This window comes from Heterodontus francisci, chromosome 33 (assembly GCF_036365525.1).
Source record: "Heterodontus francisci isolate sHetFra1 chromosome 33, sHetFra1.hap1, whole genome shotgun sequence".
Classification (NCBI taxonomy): Eukaryota; Metazoa; Chordata; class Chondrichthyes; order Heterodontiformes; family Heterodontidae; genus Heterodontus; species Heterodontus francisci.
Genome location: NC_090403.1, coordinates 21,416,755 through 21,434,828, shown reverse-complemented (window position 1 = coordinate 21,434,828; position 18,074 = coordinate 21,416,755). Strand labels below are relative to the sequence as shown.

Sequence of the window (18,074 nt, the reverse complement as noted above, 5' to 3'; positions counted from 1 at the left end):
TGAAGGCATGACCGCCAGTGGTGGAACAATGAAAATCGGGTTGCACAAATGGCTAGACTTAGTGGAACGCAGAGATCTCGAAGAGTTGTAGGGCTGGAGGAGATTGCAGAGCTCGGAAGGGGCAAGGCATGGAGGGATTTGCGAACAAGGATGAGAATTTTAAAATGCAGGCAATGCTGGACCGAGAGGCAAAGTAGATCAGTGAGCACATGGGCTTCGGTGAATGGAACTTCGGATACATTCAGCAGAGATTTGGATGAGCTCAAACTTCCAGAGCGGGTAAGGTGGGAGGCCTGCCAGGAGAGCAGAGGTAATAAAGGCATGAAGGTTTTAGCAACAGATGTGCTGATGCAGGCGTGGAGACCTGGCAATGTTATGGAGGTGGAAGTCGGCAGTCTTGGTGATGGAGAGGATATATGGTTGGAAGCTCAGCTCAGGGTCAAATAGGATGCCAAGGTTGCAAATGGCCTGGTTCAGCCTCAGACAATGACCAGGAGGAGAGGTGGAGTTGATGGTTAAGGAGTGAAGTTTGTGACGGGGACTGAAGACAATGCTTTGTTTTAACCAATATTTAATTGGAGAACATTTCTGCTCATCCTCTAAGAAGGAGTCAAAGATATGGTGAGTCAAAGATATCAGACACCATTCATTTCCATGACGTATGAGGACCTTGGAAAAAGTTATAAAAACCTTATCCCTTATCTTCAGCTAAAGAAATAACTTTCATTTATATAGTGTCTGTCTCATCCTCAGGACATTCCAAAAAGCTTCATAATCAAAGTACTTATGCAAAATAATCATTGTTGTAAAGTAGGAAACATGGCAGCAAATTTGTGCACAGCGCAGACCCACAAACTGCAGTGAGATAAATGACCAGATCATCTATTTTGGTGGTGTTAGTTGAAAGATAATTGGCCAAAAATGAATAGAAATTTCTTTCAAATTCTTGAAATCAAAGATGTTCACCTACCTATTTATTAAAGACATCTAAGCTGTTTGTTGATGAAGCCAGTCATAGTGCTTTCTGTCGTCTAGAGTTGTTTGAAAAAATAACGATTAAATAAAGGGCATCAGGTGAAGGGATCCTTTCTTTCAGTCCTGGCAAGTTAATACATGACTTCTAGTTCTTTTCACTGAGAAAATCCAAACCAGCTGATTGGTTGCCCACAACTGTTACAGACAGACTGACAGTTCCACACATGTGTTGGCATCCTATTCTTTAGAGATCCATGCTTTCTTTCCCATCCTCAATTGCCGGAATTATTGGTGGCGCATCAGCTGGGAATTAGGCGACTTCCTTTCAAACCCAGTGCCATCTGCCAACATGCTTTCGGCACTGATCGGCGGATTTTCCATTAGTGCAGGAACAGGGAAGCTCTGGAGATCTCCACAACTGGTCAAAGCTCAGTTTGACCCGTGTCTAGCACTGATTGAAATTTGTCCTGATGTTTTACTCTGGTACTGTAGCCCTTTCCCCTTCCCCTTGCCAAAATGCTGCCTACTAGCCTTTCACCAAAAATATACTTCCTCCCTACCACCTCTGGTACAGTGAGAGAGACAGACAGGGACAGAGTGGGAATGAGTCAGGGAGCCAATAGTGGGAGGAAAACGGGAAGTCAGCTGTTCTCTCAGCCAGTCTACTCCCTATAGACTTAATAGATTACATTCACTTATGCAGTGGATGCTGGGATAGCCTTGTGTCTATGGTGATATTGTGTTGTGCTTCTTTCACTGGAGAGTAAGCAAAAGAGCAAGGATACATTTTCTGACTACATATTCCCTGCTTCCACTGCTATGTCCAGACTGGCCAAGAGAGTGTGGGAAAATGGCGCACTGACACGGAACACAAAAGTCCGAGTGTATCAGGCCTGTGTCCTCAGTGCCTTGCTCTATGGCAGCGAGGCCTGGACAACGAATGTCAGCCAAGAGCGACGTCTCAATTCATTCCATCTTCGATGCCTCTGGAGAATACTTGGCATCAGGTGGCAGGACCGCATCTCCAACACAGAAGTCCTCGAGGCAGCCAACATCCCCAGCTTATACACACTACTGAGTCAGTGGCGCTTGAGATGGCTTGGCCATGTGAGCCGCATGGAAGATGGCAGGATCCCCAAAGACACATTGTACAGCGAGCTCGCCACTGGTATCAGACCCACCGGCCGTCCATGTCTCCGCTTTAAAGACGTCTGCAAACGTGACATGAAATCCTGTGACATTGATCACAAGTCGTAGGAGTCAGTTGCCAGCGTTCGCCAGAGCTGGCGGGCAGCCATGAAGACGGGGCTAAAGTGTGGCGAGTCGAAGAGACTTAGTAGTTGGCAGGAAAAAAGACAGAGGCGCAAGGGGAGAGCCAACTGTGTAACAGCCCCGACAAACAAATTTCTCTGCAGCACCTGTGGAAGAGCCTGTCACTCTAGAATTGGCCTTTATAGCCACTCCAGGCGCTGCTTCACAAACCACTGACCACCTCCAGGCGCTTATCCATTGTCTCTCGAGATAAGGAGGCCAAAGAAGAAGAAGATTCCCTGCATGGAGCCTCGCAGACTGGAAGGATGCATCAGGTACCTTCCCACCTGGCTCATAATATTCTCTCCATTAAAGTGGGTTGTGGTAAGATTTCCAACATGCAACCCCGAAACTCAAAAAATTTAACCTAAAACAGTCGTGAAACTGAGAGGGGTGGCTTTTCCAGCAAGATTATTGCGTTGTCCCAGAGAATCCAAAATATTGAGTGGTGTGACCCCATATCATGAGTGGGAAACCTGAAGTTCAGGTCTTTTTAACGTTCAGTTTGTATTTTACAAATCTCCAGCCAACCTTCTCAGCAACTAGACTGGACAAGCCCTAATGAATGGGGATTTCAAAACAGGAGCTCCTTTGTTCCAAGTCTAGCTTCGTCTCCCCAACATGCTTTTTTTCTGATTCTCCACTTGCTTATAAACTGTTAAATCTCAAACGTCTTCCAGTTCTGACGGAAGTTCATCGACCTTAAAAGTTAACTCTGTTTCTGTCTCCACAGATGCTGCCTGACCTGCTGACTGTTGTCAGAATTTCCTGTTTTCATTTTCGCCTTTGTATTCATTCAGAATAATGGGCTGGATTTTAGCGGGCCCACAACATCGGGGTCTGAGGCGGGGGTGGGGGTTGGGGGGTGGGGGGGATGCCGGAAGATGGTTCCGGCAGAGAGCCGCCAGGGAGCCCCACGCCAGGAGGGTCCAGCCCAATCCTGCCAGCAGTGGCGTGGCTCTGTGTTGGCGCCCCCCCCCCCCCCCCCCGCGGCCCCCAACGCTGGACGATGAGACATCAATTGCAATATTCAAATTAATAAAATGAATACATTAGCATCTAATTACCTTTAATCTTCCAGGCCCGCCACGATCTTCAGTGCAGTGGCCAGCACTCCCACGCTTTCAATTCCCCATCTTGGGAAAGCAGGCATGACACTGATTGGGGGGGGGTGGGTGGGAGCTAAGATTTTTACTGTGGGGTGGGGCAAACGGGGTCAAATAAGCATCATCAGTGTAGGGGATGGTGGGAAGGGGTAAACTGACAACTTTGTGCAGGCTGGGGGGAAGGTCAGAATTCAAAAGTAAGTGTTTTTGGGGGGTGGGGAAAGGGCAAATGCCTAACATAATTTTTATTGGGGGTGGTGGTTGGAAAGGGGCATTACAATTTTACTTTGTCAATTTTGGGGGTAGTTCACTTTAAAAATTCAAATTTGCTGCCGGAGCTGGCTACCCTTTAAAAATGGCACCTGCGCATAAGCAGCCTACGCCATTGCCGGTGACGGACAGCCCACCTCCTCCACGTGATTGAAGGTGAGGGGGTGGGCCGCCCCGGCTATTTAAATGAGCCACCTTGCGGGAGATCGCGGCGGCTCTGCAGCGTGGGCTGCCATTTTTTGAGCTGACTGCCGGAGGGGTGGCGTGCTCTTAAAATCCAGCCCCATGTATTTTTTTTGCCTCCTGGATGACGCTGCTGGTATAAACTGAACCAATGCTATCTCTTCCCAGATGCTGTAAGCAACAAGTGGGTGCAGTTCCAGGATGCCGAGTACAAGTTCTTTGAGCATCTCTCCACCTGGCCCCAGGCCCAGCGGATCTGCACCTGGTTCGGAGCAGAACTGGCCTCCATCCACAACCAAGAGGAGCTCACCTTCCTGGGACAGACTCTGCAGGAGGTAGGGCTCCAGCTACACAACCAGAAAATGACACCGCTCTGCTCCCTGGAACGATCCCCAGTAGTTTTGCAGAGATGTGCACCAATATCTGTCAGTGACAGATTTTCTTGTAGGTTTTAAAGATTGTTTATTAATCAATACGCCTTATCCCGAAATTGTCACAACTGCATCCACTCATGCATTCACTTGTGCATACACACAAGAAAAGACAGATAGACAAGGAAAAATGTGGCGGGGGGGAGGTCACGATAAACCTGTTGAATTCTCTTAGAAATGAAGTCCTCGATGGGTGCAGGCATGAGATGATTGTAGGTTTCTCTCTTGATTGAGGATTCAGTTGAAGATGGTGGGTCACTTCTAGTTCACTGCTGTATAAGGTAGATGTAGGATTCTACAGCAGGGCACGTGCCTTCTGGCTTTTTGGAATGTAAGCTGCTAGAATGTTGCTTCTCTCTCATTTTCTGGCTCTTGACTGTCTTTTTTAAGGTAAGGCTGTGTTCCCTCTCATCACCTAGTCGGACATATTCTCATTCCTTCCCAATGGTGGTCGCACAATGACCCAGGACGTGGCTACTTCACATCTTCTTTGTTTCAGAAGAAGACATTCAATTCTGGAATGTTTCTAGGATGGGGTGCAATTGACACCTCTTAGCTTTGAAGATTTCTGCTTTGTCTTTGTCAGACAGTTTGAATACAGAAAGGCCAGTCCCTTTCCTTCGGGGGCCTTTTTGGGATTATTGTTCACTTTTTAAAAATAAAGGTTAATTTTTTTAAAGACAAAGTCAGTTTTTCATAACGCTTCAGAGTTAGTTCATAGTTTGTATCATCGCACTTACGATGTGTGTAATAGGAAGTAAGAATCTAGAAAATGGTGAGGATTGTTCAACCAATTGAATGGGTTCACATGAATGCAAGCAGCTCATTCATAAATCTAATACAAAGGCTGTTTTTACAGTTTAACAATTCCCCTGGCATTGGTCAACAAACAGTGAAGGAAGGAATAGGTGTTTCGGATTAGCACTCCTGACACAGAGTTATGCCCCAAGGAGGATGTATCAGGAATTTAAGAGGCATGTCCCAAACAATTTTCCATCTTTAATGATTGGCCTCAGCCTTATGTGCTCCGAAGCGGCAAACTCTGACTCCTCCTACACTAATTCAGGAGAGGAGAGAAACCTAGTTGGCATTTATTTTTATTTTTTAATGAGCTGAGGCTATCAAGGACTATGGATCAAATGTGGGCAAATAGAATTGAAGTACAGATCAGCCATGACCATCTTGAATTGCAGAACAGGCTCAAGGGGTTGAATGGTTTACTCTTCCTATATTCCTATGTTTGTTCTCTAAAAATTAAAATAACCCTGTACAAAAATAACAACAATACACTGATATTGAGCCTTTAATGTAGTAAAATGTCCCAAAATAGGAGGTTTATCAAACAAAATTTGACACTACGCAACATAAAGAGATATTAGGATGTGAGCAAAAGCTTGGTCAAATAGGTAGGTTTTAAGGAGCATCTTAAAGGAGGAGAGAGAGGCAGAGAGGTTTAGGGAGGGAATTTCAGAGCTTGGACCTAGACAGCTGAAGACGTGGCCGCCAGTGGAGTGGTGAAGGAAGTCAGGGATGTGCAAGAGACCAGGATTGGAGGAATGTAGAGTTCTTGGAGGGATGTAGGGGGTAGGGATGGAGGAGGTTACGAGATAGGGAGGGGAAAGGCCACGGCGGGATTTCAATACTAGGATGAGATTTTAAACTTGAGCTATTGCTGTACTGTACATAAGAACATAAAAAACAGGAGATGGAGCAGGCCAATTGGCCCTTCAAGCCTGCTCTGCCATTCATTAAAATCATGGCTGATATCTACCTCAACTCCACCTTCCTGCACTATCCCCATATCCCTTAATTCCCTTAGTACCCAAAAGTCTATTGACCTCTGTCTTGAATGTACTCAATAATTGATCGTCCACAGCTCTCTGGATAGAGAACTCCAAAGATTCACAACCTTTTGAGTGAAGAAATTTCTCCTCCTCTTAGTCCGAAATAGCAGACCCCTTATTCTGAGACCGTGACCCCGTTTTCTACATTCCCCAGCCAGAGGAATCTTTTTCTCAGCAACTACCCTGTCAAGTCCTTTAAGAATTTTATGTGTTTCAATTAGATCACCTCTTCTAAAGTCTAGGGAATATCGGCCTGATCTACTCAATCTTTCCTCATAGGACAATCCCCTCATCCCAGCAATCAGTCTAGTGAATCTTTGTTACATTCCCTCTAGGCCAAGTATGTCCTTCCTTAGGTCAGGAGACCAAAACTGCACAGAGTGCTCCAAGTGTGTGGTCTCACTAATGCACAGTGGCGCAGTGGTTAGCACCGCAGCCTCACAGCTCCAGCAACCTGGGTTCAATTCTGGGTACTGCCTGTGTGGAGTTTGCAAGTTCTCCCTGTGACTGCGTGGGTTTCCGCCGGGTGCTCCGGTTTCCTCCCACAGCCAAAGATTTACAGGTTGGTAGGTAAATTGGCCATTGTAAATTGCCCCTAGTGTAGGTAGGTGGTAGGAGAAAGGTGGGGATGTGCTGGAGAATATGGGATTAATGTGGGATTAGTATAAATGGGTGTTTGTTGGTCGGCACAGACTCGGTGGGCCGAAGGGCCTGTTTCAGTGCTGTATCTCTAAATAAATAATAAATAAATAAATTGCAGTAAGACTTATTTACTCTTCTACACTAATCCCTTTGTAACAAAAGCTAACATATCATTTACTTTCCTAATTGCCTGCTGTACGTGCCTGTTAACCTTTTGTGATTCACGTACAAGGACACCCAGATTCCTCTGAAAGTAAACATTTCCCAGTTTCTCATCATTCAAAAAATATTCTGCTTTTTTTATTTTTCCTACCAAAGTGGATAACTTTGCATTTCACCACACCGTATCCCATCTGCCATGTTCTTGCCCATTCATCTATTCTGTCTCTATCCCTCTGAGCCTCTTTGCATCCTCCTCACTGTTTACTTTTCCATCAAACTTTGCATCGTCAGCAAACATGGATATGTTGTACTCAGTCCCCTCATCTAAATCATTAATATAGATTGTAAATAGCTGAGGCGTAGGTACTGATCCTTGTGGTAACCCGCTAGTTGCAGTCTATGAAATCTTAAAATGTCTCATTTATTCCTACTCTCTGTTCTATCCATTAACCAATCCTCAACCTGTGCTAATAAATTACCCCCAATCCCATGAGTGCTCATTTTGTGCAATAGCCTTTTGGAATGCTTTTTGAAAATCCAAATACACAATATCCATTGGCTCCCCTTATTCATCTTACTAGTTACATCCTCAAAAAACTCTAACAGATTTGTCAAACATGATTTCTCTTTCATAAATCTGTGTTGACTCTGCTTAATCATATGATAATGTTCTAAGTGCCCTGTTATCACGTACTTAATAAAAAAAATCTAGCATTTTGCCTACTACTGATGTTCGTCTATAGTTCCCCATTCTCCCTCTTCCTCCTTTCTTATATAAGGGAGTTATGTTTGCCTCCTTCCAATCCTTGGGAACTGTTCTAGAATCTAAGAAATTCTGCAAGATCAAAACCAAAGCATCCACAATCTTTGCAGCCACCTCTTTTAAAACCCTAGGATGAAGGTTATCAGTTCCGGGGATTTGTCACCACTTAGTCCTATTAATTTCTCCAGTTCTATTTATTTACTTATGCTGATTTCTTTAAGTTCCTCATTCTCACTGGACCCTTGGTTCCCCATTATTTCCGGAACATTTTTTGTGTCTTCTACCATGAAGACAGGTCGAAGGAAGTTGCTCTTTACAATTTCACTCCATGTTCTACACCTAGCCAATGCCAGCTATTCTCCAGTATCTCGTTCAAATGGCCGTTCTTCAGGTGGTTGATGCGGCTGAGTTTGAACCCAGTGGCATACATTTCCATATAGTAATGGAGACAGAAACCCATTTAAAATGAATGGATTACCATCAGCAAATCCAGCCTGGTAATGACAGATTTCTGACCAGAAGCTCAACTGATTCAGTCACATTAGTGCCGTGGCTACTACAGCAGGTCAGAGGCTGGGAATTCTCTGGCGAGTGGCTCACCTCCCAATTCCCCAAATCCTCTCCATCACCTGCAAGGCAGAAGTCTGGAGTGTGATGGAATATTCTCCACTTGCCTGGATGAGTGCAGCTCACGACTCAAGAATCCAGGACAAAGCAGTCCACTTGTTTGGCACCCTATCCACCACCTTAAACATTCACTCCCTGAACCACCAGTGCACTCTGGCAGCAGTGTATACCATCTACAAGGTGCACTGCAGCAACTCACGAAGCCTCCTTTGATAGCACCTTCCAAAGTCATTACCTCTACCACCTAGAAGAACAAGGGCAGCAGGTGCGTGGGAACATCACCACCAGCAAGTTTCCCTCAAAGTCATACACCATCCTGACTTGGAATTAGTTTGCCGTTCCTTCACTGTTGCTGGGTCAGAAACCTGGAACTTCCTCCCAAACAGCACTGTGAGAGCACATCCACCACTTGGACTGCAGCTCACCACCACCTTCTCAAGACCAACTCGGAATGGGCAATAACGATCTGCTTTGCCATCGATGTCCACAGCCCGAGAATGAATAATAAAATAAGTGATACTTACAGCGAATGGAATGAATAGCTCGTTTTCTTCTTTTCTAGCTTTCCCGGTTTCAGGACCAGTTTTGGTGGATTGGCCTTCACACCTGTGAGAATGATGGACGTTTCAGGTTTGTGGTATTTACACTTGTGCAGCATCCAACCCTTTCACACCCAAACTCTGCATCTTGGAATCTCTTGACTACCTTCATTGTACCTCGTTACTGATTCTGTAATAGCAAATCTCCATTTTGTACATTAATCTCTCTCCCCTGCCCTGCACTCGGTTGTTTTGTCCTATTTTCCCCTGTTGCTAGCCCTTCCCTGGCCACATACCTTTTTATTTCATAGAATTTACAGGACAGAAACAGGCCATTCAGCCCAACTAGTCTATGCCAGTGCTAATTTTCCACACAAGCCTACCCCACCCCGACCCCCTGCCATTTTCTTCTCAACATAATCTTCTATTCCTTTCTCCTTTATGTACATAACTAGCTTCCCCTCAAATGTATCTATGCTATTTGCCTCAACTACTCCATGTGGTAGCAAGTTTCACATTCTCACCACACTGAGTAAAGAAGTTCGACCCTATTCTTCATCTTCCTCTCTTCACCCCTCCCCCCTGAACCCCCCCCCCCCCCCACAATTACAACACTGCCTCTTCTTGAAAGCATGGATTCCTGCCAGATACAATTCCACAAATGATTGACATAGGTGGCCAAAATCCATTAACCCGGATAGCAAGCGGGAGCAGGCTTTTTGAACGTGAGGGCAGGACACCATTACACCCCGCTCCCCACCCACCACCACCCCCCCCGCCCAATCCAAATCTTCTCCTCGGGAAACATCCATGTTACTTCCCAAGATTCACTTACTGTGGTCAAAAGGATTTTAATAAGCATTGAAATTCAGCACAGTGAATTAAAAGGTTGGTGTTCCTGATCGTGTTCTGTGTTCCAGGTGGTCTGATGGTTCGATCCTGAACTTTGTTTCCTGGGCCTCAGGAAGGCCACGACCTATTTCTAGGGATAGAAAATGTGTCTACATGTCGCCCAGTAAAGGTAAGAGCTGCAAGGAAATGAACCTTGTGGGACAGATATTTCCCAATCCCTTCCAGCTTCTGACATGTCCTATTTTGGAAGCTTAAACCTGCCCTGGAGCACAGTAATTAGTATGGGCAATCAGAGGTAATAGCCAAAGGAGAGGTGAATTTTCTTTTAAACATGGCAAGTTATTATGATCTGGAATGTACTGCCTGAAAGGCCGGTGGAATCGGATTCAGCAGCAACATTCAAAAGGGAACTGGATAAATACATAAAGGGAAAAAAAATTTCAGGGCTATGGAGAAAGAGCGGTGGAATGGGACTATTTAGACAGCTCTTTCAAAGAGTGGCATGGACATGATGGGCCAAATGGCCTCCTTCTGTGCAGTATGATTCAATGGTCTTTTGGTGCAACATTATCAAAAACTGGAATAATTTTTCACTGGAACTCATCACAAGCCTGGTGATTGAGCTCTGCCAGTGGCCTGGTATGTAAATTCACTACCTGGCATAGTGCTGAGACATGCAGGTCTGGATCGATCCCCCGGCCTGGTCTGGGTTAGCTGATCTCAGGCAGTGCGGTGGTAGGGATGCTAAAATTGGTCTCGGTGACTGAGGGTTAGAGCCAAGGTTCCTGCTGTTGAACATTTCTGTGGGCCTGGGCTGGAAAGTTTGTTCACGATGGAGCCAGCGAAGAGCTTGGTTGTGAAGCTGACCTGCCCCAGTTCAATAGTTACTAAACGGTGCTGTCCAGAGTCACACAGAGCAGGGTAACAGTGCAGGATGTATGCATCCCAGCTGGTTCCAGGGATTTAAGTATCATGGTATATGATCTGAAGCTGGTGATAATGAAGCCGCTGCACATTTAGGAAGTGAGAACCATTTTGATTTCCATTTGCTGTGGTGGAAGGTGCCAACAATTGATTAATCCCCAAACCTCACAGTTGTGTCGAGCTGGCTCTGAAATTGTGTATGTCGCCAGTGTTAATGTATTGATCTGGTACCTGCTGGGTAGGAGTGAGGCCTAAATAGTGGCTCACTGCTGTGATATCACCAGTCGGTGCCTGGAAACCAGGGGTAAAGTAATTGAGAATGGGGTCACCTCCAGCATCTCTCCAAGCTGGCCTCAGCCCGGGACCCCACTGCTCCCCCTTTCCTGTCCAGCTCAACCCAGGCCTATGGTCAAGGCCCCATGGGTAATTAGTTTGAGTGGTGCTGAACTTGTTTGTGCAGTGTTCACTCACACCCAGCCTTCCATGTCCTGTGCAGGAAAGCATCACCAGTAGGAAAGAAAGACTTGCATTTATATAGTACGTCCCAAAGCGTTTTACAGTTAATGACGTACTTTAGAAGTGTAGTCACTGTTGTAATGTAGGAAAGAAGGCAGCCAATTAGTGCAGAGCAAGCTCCCACAAACAGCAATCTGATAATGACCAGATAATCAGTTTAACTGAAGCAATAGCTGTGCCATTAACAGGTAGGAGGGAACTCCCAATTCAACAGGACAGCAAAGGGCACCATGATCTGTCATGTCACCCAGTGGAAATAGACCCATTACAAAGGCATTCATTGATGTTAATGAGGAGTCAGTGCTAGACTGCTTTTCCCAAGGTGGAAAACTGGAGATGGCAATTTACTCACCAACAGAGCTCCCATCCTAGGTTTCATAATTTTCTGTCCATGTAATGCCAAACTCCAAGGCTGTGATAGATGTGGGCAGCAATAAGCAGCAGTGGTCTTATCCTGTAATATCACAGGAAATTCCCTGTCCATCTTAAAGGAGTCTCCTCATCATGAAGGAATATTGGCCATTTTTTGTTGTTAAGGGTTAGGTGTCATTTTCATAAAAAGACACAAAATACCCATTCTGCTCATACATTGTGAATTCATAACCAGAATAAAGATTTGCCAAATATTTTTCTTTTGCCCTTTAAACCAGTTACAAATGTGACTTCCAAACAATACCAGCCCTTTAAACCATTTACTCTTCAAGATTCATTATTTTAATATGATTTGTGGTTTTAAACGATTAAATGAGGTTCTGTCTCTCATGTTTTTCATTTGTTTTCTCTCACTTTCTCATTCTATCTCGCTCATGTTCTCTCACTCATTCATTTTCTCTCAATCTCTCATTCTCTCTTACTTTCATTTTCTCTCTATGGGACTAATTGAATTGCTCTTTCAAAGAGCTGGCCCAGGCACAATGGGCTGAATGGCCTCCTTCTCTGCTGTAAGATTCGATGATTCTTTCTTCTCCTTCTCACTCATGCTCTCTCTCTCACTCATTTTCTGTCACTCATTCTCATGCCCTCATTCTCATTTCTTTCATTCTTTTTCTCACTTTGGTTCCCTTTCTCTCACACACCTGTGTTCCCATTCTCATTTCAGAGGTTTGGGGTGACCAGAGATGCCTCAATGACCTGCAGTACATATGTAAACGGACAAACAGCTCAGTGGTGAAGCCCCCTCTGCCTCCTCCGCCGTCTGCACACATTGGAGGTTGTCCGAGGGGATGGACCCCATTTGTAAACAAGGTATTGTCGTCAAGTGCGGGGGCCAATTCTAGTTTTTTATGACGTGTTGAATGTACTGACCTTGGGAGAGTAGTAAACACTGTAATAAAACCTCATGTACAATCGGCACTTGTTTCACATCAGTCAGTACCTGTTAGGACCCTGGCTGCACTCAGCTTAGAGTGTGACTGGGGGAAATGGTTCTGCGGTGTTAACGTCGAGTGAAAGGAAGTCCCTACCCGCAGACCCAAATCCATGTGTATACTCAAATAAAACATTGTTAAAGTGAAATACCGCAGGTGCTGGAAGTTTGAAACTAAACCCGAAAATGCCGAAAATGCTCAGCAGGTCAGGCAGTAACTATGGAGAGTGAAACAGAGTTAAGTTTCAGGTTGATGTCCTGATGACACTATGTTTGATGACTTGCTGAGTGTGTTTCTGGCACTTTCCATTTTATTATCGAAGTATATTAGCGAGTGAGTTGGTCTCCTGCTCCTAATGACACATGCGGCAACCCATTCTTCTACTGATGGCTCCCCAGTCCAAGATATTTAACTCCAATCCGAGTAACATCTTGCTTCAGGTCCAGCAGCTCACAATTTTCATGGTTCATTTGCCAGTCTGCAAAAGATTTGTATTAGAAATGTGTTGTGTCTGTAACAAAAGGCATTTTTATGTGCACTGGCCATTAACCTGACTCCCATCACCTTCCAGGAGGACAGGGTATTGCCATTGGTCAGCCTCCTTCCTAGGGTTACCAACTCTGGTTGGACATATTCCTGGAGGTTTGGTCACATGATCCCCCATTTCCCTCCGCCCTGTTGCCATGCTCCCGCGATTGGTCACCTTGCACACCCATCTTCGTGCTGTCCTGCTTTCCCGTGCCCATTGGCAGGCAGACTCTGCAGTATCTGATTGGATGAATCTTGACAAAACAGCCTTTTTTCTCATCTCCTGTAGTTTTTTAAAAGTGTTCGAGGAAGATCTTTTAAAAACACTTTTTTTTTAATGCCTCGATGATTTCTTTTCTAGTTCGTTTGCAGCAGTGCCCTGGAGATTAATCTTGAATCCTGGGAGACTCCAGGACAATCCCGGAGGGTTAGCAATCCTATTCCAACTTGCCAACCTGTCTGGTTTGGCTAGACCCTACCAGCATCCTTGTGCCTACCAAGTCAAGGGGCAATCCCGAGGGAAGGTATTTGAACATGGCGATTGGAAATAGCAACACTGAAGGATGCTGACTGACTGACTGACTGAGCATTTTCTGTTGGTATATCAGTTTCAATGTACATTTTGAGTTTTAGGAAGTGCCTGGAGGCAGACAAATTGATCTGTGTAGCCCTTCCCCGTCATGTGTCTGTTAAAGGATACCTGTAGGCACCAGGCCCTGCACCAGAGAGTCTTCAGTATTGGTCTGGCTGAAGACCCAGGTTTGGTCCTTCATTCTTTGCTGAATTAGTTGATTTCAACCAGAGTGCTGGTGAGAAGCACAAAAGCTCGGTGCGGTGCCCCGGGTTCGAAAGGGGCTGACGGCTCCTGACAGATGTCTGACAGCTCCTGCTGGAGGATGGGGTTCAGTTATTGATATCCCCCCCCCCCCCACACCTCTAATGGAATAACCTTCTGCGGGTCAATTCCAAGGCTCACACATGGACAGTGGTCACTTGGGCAATGGGATGGGAGGTCACCCAGTGTCCATGCACCTGAACCCTAATAACGAATGATGCCTTCAGGGGAGGAGAATGTGTCGCCAATAGAGAGATAAAATAAGATGCAAACTGTGTTCACTGTCCATCTCTCACTCCCCGCACTCTTGCCTTTGCTACATTTCCCCCTCACTTACTCCAGCCTCCTAGTTCTCATTTTCTCCTCCTACCGCACCCCCTCCCCCCTCTCTCTTTCTCCCCTCTGATTGTCTGCACCTTCCTTCACTCTCTCTAAACTCTCCATAAAACCCTCCTGCTGCATTGGACTAACCTATACATTGGTATAAATAAGGATGGCTGTGGCCCTGGTAGGAACATTCACAGTGCAGCCTGTCAGACCATTAATCAGCTTGCGAATCTTTCCACTACTTCACAATGTTCTTCGAGTGCGAGGATATGAAACAGCACACGTCCTTTGTTCTCACCTTAGAGTCACAGAGAGATACAGCACTGAAACAGGCCCTTCAGCCCACCGAGTCTGTGCTGACCATCAACCACCCATTTATACAAACCCTACATTAACCCCATTTCCCTCTCACATCCCCACCTTCCCTCAATTCTCCTACCACCTACCTACACTAGGGGCAAATTATAATGGCCAATTTACCTATCAACTCGCAAGTCTTTGGCTGTGGGAGGAAACCGGAGCACCCAGAGAAAACCCACGCGGTCACAGGGAGAACTTGCAAACTCCACACAGGCAGTACCCAGAACTGAACCTGGGTCGCTGGAGCTGTGAGGCTGCAGCGCTAACCGCTGCGCCACTGTGCCAACCTTCTAACTCTTCCCTCTCGTTCTCTGAGCCCTCCTGCTTCACCCTCTCCTAACCCCTCTTCTCTCTCTCTCCTCTCCAGTGCTTCCAGATACACGGATATACTAAAGTGGATCGTGTGAGCTGGATTGAAGGCAAGGCTGCTTGTGAGAGAGCGGGAGGACTGCTTGCAACAATCTCCAATCACCATGAGCAAGGTATTGATTGCTGACATTCACACTTCAGCATCAAGCCTCCATTTCATTACCTTTCTTCTGTCTTTAGTTTAATTTTGCCCACCTTGATGGGTCTGCTCAATTTAATTGCCCCTGATTTTGGTGAATTGTCCTCATTCTGTCTCCACACTGCATCCTGCCACTGAGATGGGTCAGTGAGGAGCTTCAGCAGTGGAGGCTGTACTTAGAACAGGAGGGAGGTCTGTACACACTCAAACATGCAAACAAAGACATACATATGGACACAAACACACATGAAAGGGCACACAAACATGCACACATGCTCATGAACAGGTGAATGTGGACACGAACAAAGTTGCAGACAAACATGCAAATATCATATGAACACATATGCATATGAACAAATGTGTGAATACACACACAAACATGCAAACACACAAATACATGATCATGCACACGTAGGTGCATGTGGATGCACACAGACCCAAGAACACACACACACTCATATTGCTGAGTTTAACAGTTTTGTTTTATTTTATTTATTTAGAGATACAGCACTGAAACAGGCCCTTCGGCCCACCATGTCTGTGCCGACCAACAACCACCCATTTATACTAACCCTACAGTAATCCCATATTCCCTACCACCTACCTACACTAGGGGCAATTTACAATGGCCAATTTACCTATCACCTGCAAGTCTTTGGCTGTGGGAGGAAACCAGAGCACCCGGCGAAAACCGACGCGGTCACAGGGAGAACTTGCAAACTCTGCACAGGCAGTACCCAGAATTGAACCCGGGTTCCTGGAGCTGTGAGGCTGCGGTGCTAACCACTGCGCCACTGTGCCGCCCAGAAGAGTCAGAAGAGCAAACTTATGATGTGTGTTCTGTTTTGTAATCCAAAGATTTGCCACACCTGTTAGCGCTACATTGTGGCCCCTGAAACCAGCTTCAAAGTTATTTAAATGCCCCATGTGCAGACTGTGTCGTATTACTTACACCAGGGAGGGATGACAGCCGAGTGACCAGTGTTTGAACAGCATGTTACTCACATTCAGGCCTCCCTGTGACTGAGCCTGCCCACTTGGAACAGGGAGTGAGAATGGAAGGTTAGGGTCTCTCTTCACATCACACAGAGTGACTGACAGGTCCATTAAATACCACAGAAGCTGCCCGTGCAACTGCCCACTGCTCCTATGATCAAGGAAAGCAATGTGGGTTGGTGGCCAGGGCTGGGTGAGGGAATCCGAAAGATTATTTCATTAAAGTGAAACTGTACAAACTGTGAATCAGATTTCTCAACATCTGCTTTTCAGGCTGTCAACTGCCTGGTGTAATTGGGGGTAATTTTGACTTCAACAGAAATAAAAATTTGGGAGAGATGTTAAACAAGTTGCCGATCACTATTGCCCAATATACGCTATCATGCAAAGTCAAAATTACCCTCGTTATGTCTATAGTACTGGGGAGCTCCTCTGCTCCGTCCACCTCTGGGGTTCAGCACCTTTGCTGTCCAGCCAAAGCTCCACCTGATCTATATGTGCTTTTCCACATCAGCTTTTATAACGGCCATTCTTCCAAACATCACCTTTGACCTCTGGATCGGGTTGCACGACACGAACAAGGACTTCCAGTGGCTGGAAAAGGAACCACTGAAATATGTCAATTGGGCTCCGGGGGAACCTTCAGGCCAGCACACTTTTTCTGCAGCCAATGAACTGGTAGGTTGCCCCTCTTGGCCTGGTGCCACTCCGATGATGTGTGAATGACGTCGTCAGGTGACTGAATGTCAGGAATGCCCATCCCCTCTCCACCCCATTCCTCATCCTCCACAGATCTTGAAAGAGTTCTCACCCACCCCCCACCCCCCCCCCCCCCCACCCCACTCCTTCCCTGAGCTACTTTTGAAATCCCTGCCCCGAATTCACTTGTTTCTGGCTCAATGAAATGGAAGAATTGCTCATCCTGATTAACCCTTGTGCGTACCCTTGTGAGGTCCCCAAGCTGACCCTTGTTGGTCTAAGTTTTGCCTCATTGAGGCTGGCTCCCTTCCCATTTTGGAAACACTGTGGTGCAGTTTCTGCATGTGTAGGGCATGTCCTGGTGGCAGACAGAACTGCCGCAAGATGTTTAAAGACATTGAGAATGCCAAAACAGATCTAGACAAAGGTAGAAGGGGAAATAGGAAAGACAAGGGGTAAACATGTTTAAGGGAAGGAAATTGGAAATAAAATTGAAAAATTACCAATGCGAAATGGAAGATTATGTTGCTGTTAAAGAGAAAGACTTGCATTTATTTAGTTTAGAGATACAGCACTGAAACAGGCCCTTCAGCCCACTGAGTCTGTGCCAACCATCAACCACCCATTTATACTAATCCTACACTAATCCCATATTCCTATCACATCCCCACCTGTCCCTATATATTTCCCTACCACCTACCTATACCAGGGGCAATTTATAATGGCCAATTAACCTATCAACCTGCAAGTCTTTGGCATGTGGGAGGAAACCGGAGCACCCGGAGGAAACCCACGCAGACACAGGGAGAACTTGCAAACTCCTCACAGGCAGTACCCAGAATCGAACCCGGGTCCCTGGAGCTGTGAGGCTGCGGTGCTAACCACTGCGCCACTGTGCCCCCCCTTATATAGCACCTTTCACAACTTCAGGACATCCTGAAGTGCTTCACAGCCAATGAAGTACTTTTTTGAAGGGTAGTCACTGGTAGACAGTGACAGCCAATTTGTACACACCCACAAATAGATTATTCGTTGGCTGAGGCATCAATATTGTCTGGAGCACCCCTGCTCTTCAAAATAGTGTTGTGGGATCTTTCACGGCCACCTGCAAGGGCAGACAGTGCCTTGGTTAACATCTCATCTAAAAGATAACACCTCCAACAGGGCAGCACTCCCTCCAGTATCAGCCTGGATTATGTGCTCAAGTCTCTGGAGTGGAACTTGAACCACAACCTTCTGACTCAGAGGCGAGAGCCACAGCTGATGCAGATAAATTTATTTAATCCCAATAGTATTCACCTCATACTTG

At 46.0% G+C, this 18,074-nt stretch overlaps 1 protein-coding gene across 1 annotated transcript in view; it reads left to right on the top strand.

Annotated features, from left to right (window-relative positions):
- Positions 1-18,074, top strand: part of mrc2 (mannose receptor, C-type 2) — a 262,300-nt gene that overhangs the window by 197,443 nt on the left and 46,783 nt on the right. The window contains exons 23-28 of the mRNA XM_068013057.1: positions 4,014-4,180; positions 8,877-8,944; positions 9,774-9,874; positions 12,245-12,390; positions 14,930-15,044; positions 16,581-16,744. Coding sequence (XP_067869158.1) covers positions 4,014-4,180; positions 8,877-8,944; positions 9,774-9,874; positions 12,245-12,390; positions 14,930-15,044; positions 16,581-16,744 — 761 coding nt within the window. The remainder of the gene's footprint in view (positions 1-4,013; positions 4,181-8,876; positions 8,945-9,773; positions 9,875-12,244; positions 12,391-14,929; positions 15,045-16,580; positions 16,745-18,074) is intronic.